Here is an 18,511-nt window from a genome sequence, read left to right as displayed (position 1 = left end):
CACCAACTGACAAGAAAGTCTTTCATAGGTTGGAGCTGCTAGGTTGTGCCCCTGCCCCTCCTGAAAATTAGCCACACGAAAGGAAGGGTCTGGAAGGTGGCAGGGAAGCCAGCAGAGACCAGGGAAGTGGCAGCAGCATGGGGCAGGGGCACACAGGAAGGAGATGGAGCTTGCGGGAGCCCCCACTGCCACTCCGACAGGGAGCCCTGCCCCGTGCCCTGCTGATGTTGACACTGACCCCGGCTCTATTATTTCAGTTTTTCCTTGTAATTTCTGAAAATCTAGCAATAAGTTGAGCAATGAAAAAAAGTAAAAAAGTTAAAATTGTGTTAGAAATTATGACTGTAAAGAAATTTTGAACATGTACTAGCATGTCATGTATTTTACATCAATATTGCAAATTTAATACAAACCACAGTACAAAAAAATTTGAAAGCTTCCTGAAGGCACTGAGAAAGCAGTAGAGAAAGTTGCATTTATAGTGCATAAGTTTTAAAAATTCAACAAGTTGGTCTAGGTATTGAAAACTTTTTTCTTCCAGTAGAAACTGCAAAAATATAAGTTGTATTGATCTCCTCCCTTCCATCCCATTCCCACCTTATATTTGACTTTAATACTTTTTCAGCTATATAGGGAAAAGCTACATAAACAGAAAAACATGAACCTGTAATTAGTGCTAACAATGACATTTTAGAGAGAAGTGATACATCCACACTTTCTATGTTCCATAGTCTTCCCCACTGTTTTCCAAGAGGGTTGTGGCTATAAAATAACCAAAGTGCTGACTTGAGGAGTTTTTGTTGCCGTTGAGGAAGGGATGTCGGACACCTCACTGATCCCAGGCTCTCAGGGCTGCAGCCTCCTGTGGGGTCCCCACACCACAAAACCGGCAGAGCCAACACCCACGTGCTGAGTGCAGCGTCAACACAGCATGGCCTGCCTGGCAGCAACCCACCACTCAATCTGACACCTGTCACCAGGAGGGCCTTGGGCGGGGGCTCATCTAAAGGTCTGGGAGGCTGCAGGGCAGGACGTGGTGAAGAAGCCTCCTGGGCAGGGGCTGCCGTCTGTGCTTAAGGAGGCCCCAGTGCTCCTTTGATGGCACTGAAGGGCCTGGCTACAATTGCAAACACGCAGCCACGTCTCTGATTCGATCTTTGGGGTCTGGTGTTTTTCCCAGTGACAGCTGTTGGCTCCAGGACACTCGAGACCTGTGATACACAAGACTCTCAGTCACTGAGCTCCCTGCCCTCCTTGGCCCCGAGACTGGAAGAGCAGCTGCCACGTTTGGGACCCAGGCGGCGCCCAGGCTGAAGGGAGCTGCTGAGGGCTGAGCTCCAGGACACAGGATGTGGCTGGCCCTCAGAACAGGGAACTCCAAGAGTGGAACATGCATGTTGATTGAGACTTTTTCAGGGATACAGCAGATCTGATTTTTAATTATTTTTTGTAGAGACACATTCTTCCTGTGTTGCCCAGGCTGGTCTTGAACTCCTGGGCTTAAGCGATCCTCCTACCTTGACCTCCTAAAGTGCTGGGATTATAGGCATGAGCCACTGCGCCTGGCCTGCAGGCCTAATTATTAAGGGTCTTTCCATGATCAGCAAAGTAGCTGGGCACTCGGTTAGAATAGGAAGTGGGAAGCTTCTGAAATACCATCCTGGTCTTAAATCCATAAATGCCCAGAGACCAGAAGTGTGTCATGCTCAGCATGAGAAATGAATAAAGAGGGGCTCTGTGCCAATGTAGGGCCAAAGTGGGAAGTAGGGGCCAGTCCTCAGGTGCCTGGTCTTCACAGGTGCCTGCTCTCCACAGGTGACTGACCCTCAGGTGGCTGGTCACCCCATGGCTGGCCCCTGGGTAGCTCTGTCCCCATCATGACTTTAGGCATCAGATAAGGGAGAGATGGCAGTGGAAGGCCATGAGCACGTCTCACACCCACGACAGCACAGCATGGAGGTCACCTTTTGAAAGGCGCCCCCTGGCTAAGCAGCGAGTGAGTGCCCCCTCGGCAGGGCTTGGGGGTCATAGGAGGCCACGATGGATCTGTGACACTGGGCTCAGATGGTTGGCTGTTCTCTTCCAGTTCTGAGAGGAGATCCTTATCCCCATCCCTGCCACATGGGGGCAAACTGTCCAAGAACCAGGCCACTGAGAGGCGCAGACACCTGGCATTGGGCAGAAGACCCAGTCCTGCCAACCAAACCTGGGTTTTGACAAAGTGAAGGTGCGTTTAACAAATGGGTCCAGCATTAAACCAGCGTCTAAGTAAGCACTGACACCTCAAAGCCACTGACAACAGAGAGGGCGTCCACACAGGAGGCAGAATGCACAGTGCGGCGGGGTGGTGGGTCCCTGGGGTGGTGGGTCCCTCACCCGCGGGCCAACAACAGAGAGGGCGTCCACACGGGAGGCAGAATGCACAGTGCAGCGGGGTGGTGGGTCCCTCACCCATGGGCTCCCACGGCTCCTGCCACTCCCAGTGGAGCTGACGTCAGGGCGCCGATGCCCTGTCCCTGAGGATGGGGCCTTCCCACCCCCGCACAGGTGGGCCCAGCTGCAGCCACACCCCAGGGCCTCACTGCCTGGCTTCCTCTTGCTTGGGGTGACTTCTACACCCTGATCTGATGCCTGCACCAGCCGGGTGGGGTTCCAGGCCAGACCATGGAAGAAGCCTGAAATGCACCATCAGCTGTAGGTTCTCGGGTTGGTGGATTGGTGACCTTCACTTTCTGACTTATGCTTTTGTATCCAAATTTCCTACTCTCAGAATATATCACCTTTACAACTGTTTTAATGCTATTAATACTTGTCCGTCTTGTCCCTAATTATTCTCCTAGGATGGCAATGGGAACCCTCATTTGAGTGAACCGTACAGACAGCCAGAGAGAAACCCCCACAGGCAGCGCAGTTTCCTGTGTCTTCTCTCTACGTTGTGTGTTTCTCTGTACTTCCAAACCCAGAGTCTGTGAACTCTGTATTACGTGATGTACCAAGATGCAAATTAGGAAGAACCGTCCGCAGAGACCCACTGAGAACTCGGGAGATGTCCAGAAGGAACAGGGGTTATGCTGTCGATTCCAGTCCAGGTCTGGCCTCAGACTCTGTCATGGCGCCACGGAGCACCTGCCACACGGTGTGGGGCAGTGTGGGACACACGCTGCCAGCCTCTGCTGCCTGGAATGTTCTAGATTCCTCTAGAACATTGGGTCTGTGGGTTCACAGACCCCTTTCTCCGCGCGTTGTATTTCCAATTTGCCGTGTGCTGGCCTCTACAGTGCACTGTGGCGATGGGCTGACCCTGCCTGCACAGCACAGGCCGGGAGCTGCAGGTGGCCTGGGAGGGCTGAGCTAGGTGTGTCACCCGACCGCTTCATCCCCGACTGCAGACTTGGGAGCATCACCCGACTGCTTCATCCCCGACTGTGGACTTGGCAGCCATGGGACGGGTGCTCGCTGCCTCTGGGGCATGAAGCTGTCCAGCCATGATCACTTTCCTAAAGATTTTAATTCCTCAAAGAGAAATGCTGTCATGTTTGAATAGACTTAAGGCCAGTTTTCATTTAAGAACTGTTGGGATATTTTACAAAATTCAGGATAGGCTCCTGCCTATGCTGCACACACAGACTAGCAGACTGCGCATGCACAGCTCTGCAAAGCGTGTGTCTTAGGACGGGCTCCGGCCTGACCAGGCGCAGGGCAGCCCAGCCACCGACGCATCTGAGCGTAGACAGACAGATCTGAGCTTGGACAGTGGTCACTGCGCTATGGCAGGAATGTGCACCCCGAAGCTTGGGGCGGGACCAGCGTGGCCAAGGCACTTTTGGGAAACATCCCGGGCACCACTCCCTGGCTGTGAGTAGCCCACTGGGGCGAGTCCAAGGGCTCCCGCTTGACCACAGGGGCGGCCTCAGCATCTCTGCAGGTGCAGGACTGTTCACCTCGGCCCCGTGCACAGAGCTGGTGGGGAGGCTCCGACTGGGGAAGGCCGTGTGTGGTCTCCAGGCAGGCACAGTGTGCAGGGTGGAAAGGGGTCAGCTCCCTGCTGCGCCCAGCAGTGGCCCTCCCATGGGGCTGAGCCCCCCGCACGCCGTGCCCCAGGTGCGAGATGTACACCTGTTGCCGAGAGTCTGGCTCTGTTTTCAGGTGCATCCTGGTAGGGAAGGTGGCTGGGTGGCTCCTGTCACTGGCCCCCAGCCACACCTGGCTGGGCACACAGCCGTCTGCAGCATCCTCACACCCAGAGTCCTTCTCCATCTTGATGGACACATCTAGCAGCAGCGTCGGACCACACAGGTCCCCCGGAGGCATCGGTACACCTTGCAGCTTCACGTCCTCCATGGGATAGCCCCTCGTGGCAAAACGCTGAGCTCCAGGCTGAGGGAGCTGGTGCTGCAGGCTCCCCTGGGGAAAGTGGCAGAGGGGAGGGTGTACCTGGTCCTCACCGACTTCCCGCACGGGTCTGCTGGTCCGGCTGGAGTAGGCACTGGGGGACGGGCTCGGCGGGTGAGAGATGGGTGAGTTCCTGAAAGTGCCCTGGACACACGGGTAGGGCAGGCAGGAGCCGCGGGGCGTGGGGCGCAGGGAGCGCGGGTCATTCTTGCTGGGCTGCAGCCTCGGCCTGGCACCATCCTCACTGTGCTTTCCCGCTGTCCAGGGCAGGGGCTTTGTGGGTCCTGGAGTCTCCCTCCGCCCTGTCATTCCAGAGGCCCTGCTCAGCATCCTGTGCTGCTCCTCCTCCCTGTCCCTGCAGAGAAAAGACGGGGCCCATTTGACAGCAGCTGAAGACACCAGGTCCTGCTGCCCTGGGTGGGGGTCTCTAAGGGAGGCTACTAAATTAGGACGATGCTAAATCTGCCAAGACTGCTACACCGACCCCTCACTGCACTGTCCCTTCTAACCCCCCCAGCAGCCCAGGAGGCTGTGCCAGCACCCCACCCCCACTGCGTGCCTGGGGCAAGTGAGGAAGGCCCAGGGTGGGGCGAGGGTGCAGGCTTCAGGGAGATGTCTCTGTGAGGCCTATGCCAGCTGTCCAGTGTCAGCCACACCAGTCACTAGCGCTAGGGGTGGGGAAGGGTGGTGCAAATGGTCCCAGGGAACTGCAAAGCAGAAAACACCATGTCCAGCAGTTTCTGTGGCCAAGCTCTGTTGCTGACCAACAGGACACCACGTGCCTTGGGACTGGCACTGCATGACTGTGAGATGGTGACCTGGAGAGTGGGGAGGGGCCTGTGGTGCACAGCTGGGCTGGTCAGGAAAGGGGAGGAGGCCCACCTGGGTGGCAGGCAGGCCCTGGGGAGGGAGAGGGGGGAGACAGGGCTCTGAGCAAAGGCAAGATGAGGTTGGAGCCGGGTGACCCAGGGTCCGAGTGACAGGTGAGGCCGGGTCCCAGAGCCCACGGGGCATCCTCGCTCCCAACATCCCTGGACCACTGCTTCCCGGGGTCAGTCCCCAGCGACAGGCGTGACTTCCAGCCCAGGAGGCTGTGTGGACAGCTCCACAGAGGGTAACATTAGCTGTGGCTCGTGTGGTGGCCAAGGCTGCTGTCGTCTTTTTTATTTTTCTTCTTAATCACTCCCCCACCCGCTCTTTGGCCTCCACGGTGACTTAGGGAGCTGCCAGGGCTGGGGGAGGCTGCCTGGCACCACTTACCCTGAGCCCCCCTTGGGGTCAAGGACAAGGTCAGGGCCGCCCCGGAGGCACAGGCATGGGGCCCTGGCGGGAACCTGTGCCCATCGGTCTGCGTCAGTCTGTTCCCTGAGCACCAAAACGCCGCTCTCTCTGCTGCTCCTTCCTGTTGGGGTTTAGTGGGGGGGGGGGGGAAGCCGTCACGGTGCGAGCTGAGGAGCTCCTGGAAGACAGTTGCTTGTTCTCAGCAAGGCAGGACCCACCGGCTCCTCAGAAATGCACAGAACAGAGCCCAGGAACGGCACTTGTCCACAGCAGGACAGACGCCAAGTCTCTGCAAAGTGGCTTTTCCATGGAATACGCCAACATCTCCACTGGGCGGGGAAGCTCTCCAAGGGCAGAAACACATTTTACCCACTTGGAAAAGATCAGATAAGAAATGTTCTAAGTACCTGCTGAGTAATTGGGTTTTCCATGCAGTTCCGATTCGCACAGACTGGTGGTGGCTTTTACTCTGTGAAGAACACAGATGAACATGTGACATGTGACAGATGAACAAGATGAACAAGATGACATGTGGATGAAACATGTTTTGATGGTAGAAATTAATAATGACAGGTATTGCTGTCACACCTGAGCAGTGAAGACAGAAACAAGAGTTCACTCTTGTTTAATTCTTTATAGCGTGGAAAGTTATTTTCTCAGTTACAGGTTTACTGAAAATACTAAGTCATGTCACTTTTCAGGCCAATGAAGGGCTAATGAATTTGCTTCAGAAAGTAGAAGGATAAAATCATAGGATGATTTTTAGAGCTTACATTTTTTTCCTGGAAGGCCAGAAAGAAAATACGGTCCATTCTCATGACTCCAGGTAGTTATGTTCCAGGAAGTGAACACTGAGGTGAGTTGGAGACCAACTCACACGGGACATGTGTGTGTACCCACACACGCATCACACTGATCCGAATCTTAAATCCCAACAACTCACCCTGGTAGATTCTATTTTCTTTTGCTTTTCAAAAGAGAAACAGTAAGTAGCGCTGCCCCACCAGCAGGTCCCAGAGTTGAGTTCAAACCCATCTGACTGGCCCCACAGCCACAGCTCCGGTGCTGCCCTCCTCTCTGTCCTCTGGGCACCTCCAGGAGGCCCATGACTAACACAAGACTCACAATGCCCCATCTATGTCCATGAATGGCTGCAAAGCACAGGGTGTGTTGACGTGGGGGTCCCAGTGAATTATGGCGAGCAGAGGAATTCACAGAATGGGCTTCAGGAAGAGGCAGATCAAGATCATGTCACAAAACCCCTGTGGGAAAAGCTGTGGAAGACTGGGGGGCTGTTGGGGGCTGCTAGGGGCCGCTGCTGGGGGCCACGGGGGCTGCTTTTGGGGGCTGCTGGAGGCTGCTGCCACTGCCTCAGGGCTCTGATTCTGCGGAATGCACCTTGCATCTTGCACCACTGTGGTGCCCTGGACCACAGTCCTGTGGCGCCCTGGACCACAGTCCTGTGGCTCAGGACTGGTGGACCACCAGGTGTATCCTGAAAGCCGGCTTCTGAATCCAGCTCAGAGCAGGGTGGGGAGAATTCTAAAAGCCTTCGGCGCACGGGAGTCAGTATTCTTCGTTTGGCAAGTTTTCTTCCCCCTTCTGAGTTTGAATAACATGTTTGTTGAGCTAAAGTTGTGTGCCAGCTTTATGTGCCTTGTGCTCCACCCCGCCCTCACAGCCCCACAGGGGGTCTCGTGCAGGCTGCAGGAGGAGCGCTGTGACCTTCGGCCCCACACCTGAGCTTGTGATCCCACACCTACGCTCCACCCCAAGGCCAGGACAGGGCTGTGTGCACACAGGGCCAGGCCTGCCCTGCCCTGCTCTGACACCAGGGGGCTGGGTCCCCTCTGCTTCTAGGGTTGGGAACTCCCAGGGAAGACCAGGCTTGCCACGTGCAGTGGAAACTCTACGGTGACAGTAAGCAGAGGACAGTGTTCCAGGGTTTGCATGGTCCCTGTAGGTGCCGGAAGACCTGGGCCCGAGCCCTGCAGAGACCCCAGGTCCTTTTCTGTGCACCTATGTAGCATTTACTTCTTTCCCCTTTAGAATTCTATGTTCCTGCCTTGCACTTTACATTTCCATCCTTTAAAATAAGGTACATACATTTAATTTAAAACCTTCCAGAGATGTGTCGGCCTCAGCAGGCTGACCCGTGTCCTGGCTGTCCCTGGAGCTGCCCTCTGACCACCCTCAGACAGCAGCAGTGAGGTGGGGCTGGCAGGGCCCAGGCAGAAGCTGCTCATAAGCAGAAATGAGTAACGAACGTGGAAACCAACACAGCATGAAAACCTTCAAATAACCGCTGCTGCTGTCAGACTGCAGAGCTGTCTAAACGGTTATCTGAAAGAGGTCAAAGGTGAGGATGGAACTCACGCCCACAACAGAGACCACTGTGAGTGCCGGCAAGGTGGCCTTGGGGCCTGCAGACAGAAGCCCTTCACAGTCAACCCTGGACACTGAGCAGGGGGTCCCAGAGCCTCCAAGGTCCTCCTTTGCAGGCCCCCTGGGGTGAAAGGGCCCTCGGCCGTATCCTCTGCATCGGGAAGCCAGCAGGCGTGTGACGGGGTCCTCCCAGAGGGGGCTCAGTGGCGGGTCCTGGTGCTCCCACGGAGGGCACGGGTGTGAATACAGAAGATGGGCTGGCCCGTCAAAGGCGCCAAAGAATGGGAGGGACGGCAGCGTGCCGGGTGCTGCTGAGTCCCAGATCTCAAACTAGATCGGGAGCCTGGACTCTGACAAGGTCAGTCAAGACCGCATCTAAAAAATGAAATTGAATACTAACGGAAGTTAAGGAATGCAGCTAGAATTCAAAGTCGGACCACAAGGCAACACACGTGACTGCAACTTAAGATCACCCCAACGCGCCTGCCACAGCAGGTACATCAGTAAAGGCAGCGCCCAGAACAGGGCAGGGACGTCTGCTCCGGTCTGCACAGCTCCATCTGCTGTGAACATCCCCGGGGCTGTCCATGCACAGAGGAGGAGCATCGGAATCAGGACATATCTGGAAACCGTAACCCAGGGGCAAGGCAAACAGAGCAGAGAGCGCTCAGCCAACACAGGGCCTTGGCAACCCCAGGCAGTGAGATTCGAGTCACACCACGAAGAATCTGCTCTCAAGGTTCTGTCTGAACCCAGCAATGTTTTCCGTGTGGGGTTTGTGCAGCCTCAGCCAATCACTCCTGGGCGCTATGCCAGAGATTCCCACTGGGCTGGGGAGCTGAATTCGACGCCTGCTAAGATTCCTTTCCCACTCAGTATTTGCTACCCACAGAGTGGGGAGGCCATGAACAAAGCAGGCTGCCCAATGGCGGCTGCAGGATCGCGGGGCAAGGCTGAGCTGCACTTGGTTACCAAGGCCTGGGCCTGCAGCGCCGAGGGGCCGAGGACAAGTCGGGTGGGTCTCAGAGTCACAGAGCAGGAGCACCTCACCGAAAGCCAAGGATCCGGCGGCTGAGGGCCAAGGGGCAGGGGCAGGGCCAGCCCCGACCACCCCTCTGCCCTGCACTCAGCCCCGCCCCATCAGGCTGTCCCAGGAGGAAGTGGCAGGAGCGGCAACTCGCCCAGGTGGCTGGGGAAGGGGTCCTGCACGATTCTCTGAGAGGAAGTTGGATCTCCGGCATCCTGGCGGCCCAGTCCTACCTCACTCCTGCACGATTCTCTGAGAGGAAGTTGGATCTCTGGCATCCTGGCAGCCCCGGCCATACCTCACTGGTGTGTTCCCAGCAGGTGGAACACAGTTTCTATAGGCACAGCATTTGCATCTCTCCCAGCACGCAAGGCAGACTTAACACATTCTAGGAAACTACAGACACGAATCCCCAAGGGCAGGGGTCCCCAGCCCCCAGCCACAGATTGGTACCCGTCCATGGCCTCTAGGAGCCAAGCTGCATGGCAGGAGGTGGGCCCTGCGCAAGCGAGTGAAGCTTCATCTATATTTACAGCCACCCCCCACTGCTCGCGTGACCGCCAGAGCTCCGCTGCCTGTCAGCTCAGCTGGGGCATGATTCTCACAGGACTGTGAACCCTGTTGTGAACTGTGCATGTGAGGGAGAGCCCCAGGTTCGAGCTCATGAGAATCTAATGCCTGATGATCTGTCACTGTTTCCCATCACCCCCACCCCCGCCATGGGGCCGCCTAGTTACAGGAAAACAAGCTCAGAGCTACCACTGGTTCTACATTATGCCAAGTTGTAAAATTATTTCATTATATATTACAATGTAATAAAACAGAAATGAAATGCATAGTGAGTAAATGTAATGTGCTTGAATCATCCTGAAACCATCCCCCCACTCCCAGTCTGTGGAAAAATTGTCTTCCACCAAACTGGTCCCTAGTACCAACAAGCTCGGGGACCAACAGGGTGTTTTCTACTTCTGAAAGGCTGAGGGAGCTGTGGGTAGGCCTGGGTTGGCCAGGGATGAGGATCAGCTGGAGGGGCAGCTGTGCCGTTCACCCTCCATCTGCCCACCAGGGACGCATCTCTCCGGCATGTCCTGCAGCCGGGAACTACCTCCACTTGTCCATAGACAGACGGTGTGAAGGGCGGGCAGCCGAGAGATGGAGAAAGGCAGGGGCCACAGCCAACTCCCCATTCCCTTGAGGACACGGGGTCAGGACACTTATTCTGAAACTGGTTCTGTAACAGCATGATTTAGGAATGAATCGATACAGGCAACGTTTGGTGCCAGTTTGCAAATACGAATTTGAAAAACATTGTTTCATCTAATCGCTGCTGCCTATGTTGTGTAATGACTTTTACGACACGAAACTTACTTATTACTGGCTGGAAATGAAGAAAGAAGACACAGAAAACACTGAGCGTGGAGGTGTTTTGTGGGGGCCGCCAGCAGGCACCATGTGGCTGTGAAGGGCGAGTCTTACTCACTTTGCATCCGTGGTGGCTGCGGTGTCTGCCCTGGGTTTTGCCCTCAGGAGCGCGCTCCTCATTTTCATCTCCGCTGCGGAGGGGAGGAGAACGGGTGCCGCAATGCAGAACAGCGACAGCCGCGGCGGGAGCATGGCTCCTGACGGCGCCTTCCTCTTCTGTCCAAACAGGAATTTTAGTTTTCCTTGAAACTGCATCGTCTGGTGTTTTAAAGACAGAGAGGAAGGCGTGTTCACCAAGTGGCCTGGCAAGGTGGTCACAGGACACAGAACTCAAGGGCGCGACCGCGGCTGGAATTCGTAGGGAGGCAGCTCACCATGAGTGGCTCGGGACAGCAGAGCCGCAGCTGCCAAGCCTGTGACCCCCGGGCCTGCACAGTGATTCGATGTGCTTGAATCATCCTGAAACCATCCCCCACTCCCAGTTTCTCTGGAGCCGCGGCGACGGCCTTTAATTGACAGGTTCATTCCCGCGTGTGTGCCTGTTCATGTGTGCCACCCCATGCGCAGGTGGCACGAACTGCGCCTGTGGGACCTGCCACCCGCCCACAGCCGGGCCAGCGGCCAACCCCCTGGCAAGAATTGGCAGGAGTGGATGATCTCCGAGGACTGTTTCAGCTTTAACACTCCATTTCCAAATTATCAATTCTTCATTTGTAATGATGAAATTTAGGCACGACTTGATTTTATTTATCTAGGGTGTACAGTGAGACTTTAAAAGCCAGCAAGTAAGCTAGGAGTTTGTTATAAAAGAAGATAAAATATCTCTCTACAAAGGGAAGGCTGATGTATAATTTAGTTGTTTACCAAGGGCCTTCAGGGGTACTCCTGCCTTCTATGGAAGAATCACCCCACAATGTGGCTCCACCCTCTATCCTTATTTCATCCATCTATCTTTCTATCCATCCATCCATCCACCAATCTATCTTTCCATCCATCCATCCACCCATCCATCCATCCACCCACCCATCCATCCATCATCTTCCCATCCATCTATCCATCCACCCACCCATCCATCTTCACATCCACCCATCCATCCATCCATCCATGTTTCCATCCATCATCTTCCCATCCATCCAGCCATGTTTCCATCCATCCATCTTCCCATCCATCTGTCCATCTTCCCATACCTTCATCTACCCAGCCACCCACCCACCCATCCATCCATTCATCCATTCACCCATCCATCCATCTATCCATGTTTCCACCCATCCATCATATTCCCATCTATCCATCCATCCATCCATCTTCCTATCCATTCATCCATCTGTCCATGCATCCATCATCTTCCCATCCATCCATCCATCCACCCATCTATCTGTCCATCTAGCCATCCATCCACCCATCCATCTATCCATCCATCCATCCATCCACCCATCCATCTGTCCATCCATCCATCTTTCCATTTGTCCATCTATCCACCTACCCATCCATCTTCCCATTCATCCATCCATCTGTCCATCTATCCATCCATCATCTTCCCATTCATCCATTCACTCATCCATCCATCCATCCATCCACCTTCCCATCTATCCAACCATCCATCCATCCATTCACCCATCTTTCCATCTGTCCATCCATCCATCTTCCCATCTATCCAACCATCCATCCATCCATTCATCCATCTTTCCATCTGTCCATCCATCCATCTACCCATCCATCTTCCCATCCATCCATCCATCATCTTCCTATCCAACCATCCATCATCTTCTCATCCATCCATCCACTCATCCATCCACTCATCCATCCATCCATCCACCCATCCATCTTCCCATCCATCCATCCATCATCTTCCTATCCAACCATCCATCATCTTCTCATCCATCCATCCACTCATCCATCCACTCATCCATCCATCCATCCACCCATCCATCTTCCCATCCATCCATCCATCATCTTCCTATCCAACCATCCATCATCTTCTCATCCATCCATCCACTCATCCATCCACTCATCCATCCATCCATCCACCCATCCATCTTCCCATCCATCCATCCATCATCTTCCTATCCAACCATCCATCATCTTCTCATCCATCCACCCACTCATCCATCCACTCATCCATCCATCCATCCATCCACTCATCCATCCACTCATCCATCCACCCATCCATCCATCCATCCATCCATCCATCCACTCATCCATCCACTCATCCACCCATCCATCCATCCATCCATCCATCCATCCATCCATCTTCCCATCTATCCAACCATCCATTCATCCATTCATCCATCTTTCCATCTGTCCATGGATATATTAAACAAATAATGAACACCTGCTGTGTAGCAGTCACATAATTGGTGGGGATTCAAGGCAGCGGTGTGCTGGGAAATGTTTAACATCTAGCTCTCCAGGGGGAAAAATTCCCAGATATGCAGTGTTTGCCAATTTTTTTAGTATAAATATTCCCAACACAGCTGATTTCAAGCTCCCAAGTTAACTTCAGCCGAATCTCAAAAACTACCATTTTCAGTTGGCCCTGTGGGTGGCATGAGGGAGCTTCCATGACACCCGCATTGCCAAGACTGCACCACTCAGGGTGAAAGCCGGGAAGAGCCGTGAGGTCCTGCAGGGTCTTGGTGTATTCTCTGTCAATACAGGGGCCCTTTATGGTGCTGTGGATGAATGGATTTTAATGGGAAAACAGAATCAGACACGTATTTGTGTAAACCTTATTGCAACATTTTAGCATCAATCTAATTTCTCTGGCTTGTTTCCTCCATTCAGTTCTTTGTTTGACAATTCCATTTTAAACTATATTCCAGTGGCTGCACAGTAAAATCCTTCCAATTTTGGGTCATCTAGAAATAAGAGTTTTTAATTAACCAGGAATTGGTTATACAATTTTAAAAAATGAACAACATTCCTTAGCCAATAAAAGTAAGTATCTTAATTTCCTCAAAATTTAGAACAAAATACCAATAGTGAAACACTCTCTCTACTAAAAATACAAAAAAATTAGCCGGGCGTGGTGGCAGGCGCCTGTAGTCCCAGCTACTCAGGAGGCTGAGGCAGGAGAATGGCGTGAACCCAGGAGGCGGAGCTTGCAGTGAGCCGAGATCGCACCAGGCACTCCAGCCTGGGTGACAGAGCGAGACTCCATCAAAAATAAATAAATAAATAAATAAAATTTTATTGTCCCTAGCTACCTAAATGAAAGATGTGCCCTGGGGCGTGTGCGTGGCAACAGATCTGGGGCCTGTGGAGAGCTGGTCCTTCCACCAGGCACCCAGTGGGTGGGAAAGACACAGAAACAGGCAGACCCACAGGTGCCTCTGCCGTGGGGGCCGTCTGCACCCAAGGTCCCCAGGAGGTCATGGGTCCACAAATGGGTGGAAAGCTGAGCCCAGGGGGCCTGCCCAGCTACGGTGCTGGAGTCAGAGGGCCTTGTGGGGTGCTGGGGTCTGAGGGCCTTGTGGCATTGAATTGCAGCCAGGAGACAGCAAGGGCCACCACTGGGGCTCTGAGGGGCCATGACCCAGGGCTGACTGTGCTGCGGCCAGGGGGACCACAGTGCCTGGAGGGTCTGCAAGGTAGGCAGGGGTCTGGGACAGGGTGGGAGGCCTTTGCCCTGACATGTCTGATGGGGAGGACTTCTCTGATTCAATGAGGAGCTGGAAGAAGAAATGGTCAAACAGCAGAAGTGAAAACCCCAAGTATCTGTTTGCAAGAGAAGAGGGTGAAACCAGAAAGCTCAGCAGATGCCATGGGCTCAGCCACTCACGCCAGCCACAGCCGGAGGCTCTCCCAGTTTGCCAGCCCTTGGCAGATGTGGGGCACATTTTAAAAAATATTTTAATAAGTTTTAAATAAAGGTACAACTAGAGTATAAACCTACTGCAGAGTTTTACATTCTCATCGACCTGGCTTGTCCACCACAGCCGGCCTCACGGTTGACTCATCACGCATGCCCAGAGGCGTCACAGCCCCACACCATCGCCGGGTACACAGAGCTCAGTGCCCAGCCCTCGCCCCCCCACCAGAGACACGTGGGTTAACACCCCCACACCACAACAGGGTGCACAGAGCTCAGCACCGGCCCTCGCCCCCCCACCAGGGACACGTGGGTTAACACCCCCACACCACAACAGGGTACACAGAGCTCAGCACCGGCCCTCGCCCCCCCACCAGGGACACGTGGGTTAACACCCCCACACCATCACAGGGTGCACAGAGCTCAGTGCCCAGCCCTCTCCCACCCACCAGGGACACGTGGGTTAACATCCCCACACCATCACAGGGTGCACAGAGCTCAGTGCCCAGCCCTCTCCCACCCACCAGGGACACGTGGGTTAACATCCCCACACCATCACAGGGTGCACAGAGCTCAGTGCCCAGCCCTCGCCCCCCCACCAGGGACACGTGGGTTAACACCCCCACACCACAACAGGGTGCACAGAGCTCAGCACCGGCCCCCGTCCCTCCACCAGGGACATGTGGCTTAACGCCCCCACCCCCTCTTGCCCTCTGTTTCCTTCCACACCAGGGTAGAATGCATCCCAGATGTCGGGAGCCCCCTGCCAGGGACCCACGCACTCACCAGGAAGCCCGAGGTGCTGTCCAGCAGGCAGCGCACACGGCAGATGAAGCAGCGGGTCAGGAAGGCCGAGTACTCGGTGGGCGTGCCTGTGCCCCACTCCTGGGCCCTGAGCAGCCTCCCCAGGATAGCATCATCTCCTGCAGACCATAGGGGCCAAGGGGCGTGGCGGTGGGAGAAGCCAAAACACACGGGTCACACGCACAACCGCATGCACAGAGCATGCAACAAACACGCCCACGGCTCTCACGCGCCAGGTCATGTAAACCCTATCACTGTGCCATCCTCCCGCCCCCAGCATCCCTCTAGATGTCACTCAGACAAATTTTGCCTTCGTCATCCCTTGCCTTTAAAAACATCGTTTTTAGTACATGTGCATGCATGACGATGGACCAATGGTTTCATCTCGCTTGTTTTTAGCTTTATAGAAGGGTCTTGCATGTAGGTGCCTGGGCTTTGCTGTTTTGATTTAAGGTCAATCATACTGTCATGGTGGAAACTTTCCGTGAATTATTTCAGGCTTCTGCGGATACATGCGAGAGAACCCAGGAGCCACCCTCTGCACAGGACCGCGGGCAGGTGTCGCCCCTCCTCAGAGCCCAGATGCAACTGTCCCAGCACAGCCCCCGCCTGTCATTGCCTGTCAAGGAGCTCCACACCTGCCAGGCTCATCTCATCAGTCAGTGCCACAGGGAGGTTGAGGGCAAGCCCTGTGCAGGGGTCTTCTGTGAAAAGGGGCAACTGACTCTGAATGGCAACAATCTTTCAGGGACTTTTATCGGGTAACTCTAGTATGAAGCAAACTGTATGAAACTTCCTGGCAGACGTGAGACTTGAGGGGAGTTTGCAAAACAAGAGGCCAGGACTGCAGCTCGTGGTGAGGTGACAAGAATGGCGGTGACCTCAAGCCTGGCAGAGCCCAGGAAAGCAACCAGGAGTGAAGCACACTCGAGCCACACGGAGCTGGTGGCAGCCGAACCAGAGGACAGGGAGGGACGTGGGAGGAGGCCTCTGAAGAAAGGTGAGATTCGGCGCTAAGGTCAATGTGGAAGGCAAAGCACACCAAGAAGGTGCGACAGGGTCATTTCCAGAGGCAGCGACGTGTTATGTGACCTGCTTTAGGTTTTGCTGACTCACTTGGACCCCAGACACCCACCTGTCTCCAAGGGCGGGGGCTGCCCAAACACCACCTGGGGAGGGTCCATGGCCCAGTGGAGCTGCCGGCAGAAGTCCTGGCGGTCGTCCACGTGGATGTAGTCGTAAATGTTCTGGTGCATTACATCCGTCTGAAATAGCGCAACAAGATTATTTCAGCCTTACCCCAACTGGCTTTACACACTTTATTCCACCGATGAGTAACCGAAAAATTTCCACTCCGCTTGTCAAAGCAAGTCACAGCCACAGGGAGAGAACCGCACCGAAGAGACGGCACTTGGCCCCGGTTCCCCGCTCCCTCCTGAGAAGATGTCTAAGTTGCTTGGAGCACCCGCCCACCCGTCTGCCCGCCAAGTGGTGCCCACATCCAGCCTTTCGGGGCAAGCGGGAGGCTAAGAGACGGGCATCTTCTGGGCCGCAGACACTCTGGGGCCAAGACATCCACTTTCCTGTCGACTTGGACTCTTTGTGACTCGGTTTCCCATCACTTCACATCTTATGGCCTGTGATTTCCTTCTTCCTGACACCCAGGCCTCAACCTTCACCCACTTTCACGATGCCTCAAGGACCTGCCAGTTCACAGGCCTCTCTCTAGTCCTCTCTCCTTCCACCTGCTCAGAAGCTAATCTGGGCCCTGACACAGAGGCTGACCCTCACAGGCACCCAGGGTCCATGTCTGGCGACAGAGGCTGACACTGCGGGCCACGAAGACTGACTTCAATGGGGACTCAGCTGTCACCACTGCCAGTGAGCGTGTCGGTGCCTGAGGAAGGCCGGCCATCCCACCGTCCTCTCCCTTCTCCTAACTGAAGAAAGTCAGGCATCTACACCTGGAGCCTGGCCCGCCACCCGCCAGCCCCGAATAATTAACCGTGCCAGGGACTGCTAGAACCTTAGGACTCTTTCAGGGTGACCTAATTCTAAATGGCATTTATTATCGTGATAATAACCAAGTGGTTCTTCCTAACTGGAGGAGCTCCTTAAGAGTCAAGACTTCAGAGGAATGTAATAAACTCACCCTAAAGGGACGAGCATCTTCAAGCAACCCAATGGCAAGGACCTGCGGGGCTCCCCGAACAAGACGAGACACAGCCTCAGGAGGGCAGAAGGAGGAGGTGGCCCTCACTGAAGGGGCTGGACTCTGTCTGTGCCTCCGCAGTTCCCTTCTGTGAATGCGCTGTCACAGAAAGCGGTGAACAGAGGAACAGAGACCCCTCGAGGTGAAAAGGGCGGCGCCAGCATCCCCGCTGTGCGCTCCTCCGCGGCTCTGCCATGGTGCCTTCCTAAGGACTTGTAACTGGAGGGTAACCTAGGCCAAAAAGCGCCCAATCACGAACACACCGTTGGGTGAGTCACCTTCAAGAAAACACCCCGCGGGACCCCACCCAGATGAGGCCACAGGGCATCGCCGGCACCCGCGAGGCTGCTTCTGCCTGTGCCTCTGAGTCCGGGCCGCCCTCCGTGTGGGGGCTGGTTCTGTGCGCGGACTCCACGTGGAGGGATGATACCCACCAGCATCCCTCTGCCCCGCATCGCGACCGTGGGGGCACCTGCAGCGCAACAGCCTCGCCCGTTCCGTGCATGCACACGGCATCCGCTCCGTGGCTGAACCGCGGGGTGGGCGTTGCCGACGAGGAGGCCGCTGGGTCCGCAAGGGCCTCCTGCCCGGCAGCAGCCGGGCGCCAGAGCGGCTCCCAGGCGGGGAGGCTCCTCTTCCAGTTAAGGCGCGAACGCTCCAGCCGCTGCACGTTCTGGCCAATGTTTGTCCTTTTCCCTCTTTATCTTTTAGTCGCTGCGGTGGATAGGCCACGTTTCTTGCTATGGTTTCAACTTTCCACCTCCTGAACCATAAGAAGAACCATCTTGTATGTTTTGGCTGTTCAGCGGTGCCAGCGTATGTGCGCCTGTGTGGGTGGGTGGCTGCGTGTGCGTGCCTGGATGCGTGGGTGGGTCGCTGCGTGCGTGGGTGGGTGGCTGCGTGCGTGGGTCTGTGCGTGCTGCGTGGGTGGGTGGCTGCGTGCGTGGGTCTGTGCGTGCTGCATGGGTGGGTGGCTGCGTGCGTGCATGCGTGGATGCGTGCGTGCTGCGTGGGTGGGTCGCTGCGTGGCTGCGTGCGTGCAGCCCGGAGGTGTCTCTTTCTGGAATCCCCACTGAGCTGTCCAGCTGACTTGCCCAGTCCCTTCTGGGCCGCCTTCCATGCAAGGTGTCCCTGCTGCCATCCCATCCTCTCCACATGGGGAAGGCTTTTGTCCTGA

The 18,511-nt window shown here is 55.2% G+C and overlaps 1 protein-coding gene across 6 annotated transcripts in view; it reads right to left on the bottom strand.

The window, feature by feature from the left end:
• Positions 1–353: 353 nt before the first annotated feature.
• The window catches only part of AHRR (aryl hydrocarbon receptor repressor), a 120,722-nt gene continuing 102,564 nt past the window's right edge, over positions 354–18,511 (bottom strand). For all 6 annotated transcript variants that reach the window (XM_063811030.1, XM_063811033.1, XM_063811029.1 and 3 more), the window contains 6 exons: positions 16,258–16,387; positions 15,105–15,241; positions 10,566–10,765; positions 6,081–6,142; positions 5,653–5,794; positions 354–4,747 (listed from right to left, as the gene is read on the bottom strand). In XM_063811030.1, the coding sequence (XP_063667100.1) occupies positions 3,766–4,747; positions 5,653–5,794; positions 6,081–6,142; positions 10,566–10,765; positions 15,105–15,241; positions 16,258–16,387 (1,653 nt within the window). In that variant the 3' untranslated portion in view covers positions 354–3,765. The remainder of the gene's footprint in view (positions 4,748–5,652; positions 5,795–6,080; positions 6,143–10,565; positions 10,766–15,104; positions 15,242–16,257; positions 16,388–18,511) is intronic.

This window comes from Pan troglodytes, chromosome 4 (assembly GCF_028858775.2).
Source record: "Pan troglodytes isolate AG18354 chromosome 4, NHGRI_mPanTro3-v2.0_pri, whole genome shotgun sequence".
In the NCBI taxonomy this organism is placed as follows: Eukaryota; Metazoa; Chordata; class Mammalia; order Primates; family Hominidae; genus Pan; species Pan troglodytes.
This window is presented reverse-complemented; position numbering and strand designations above follow the sequence as displayed.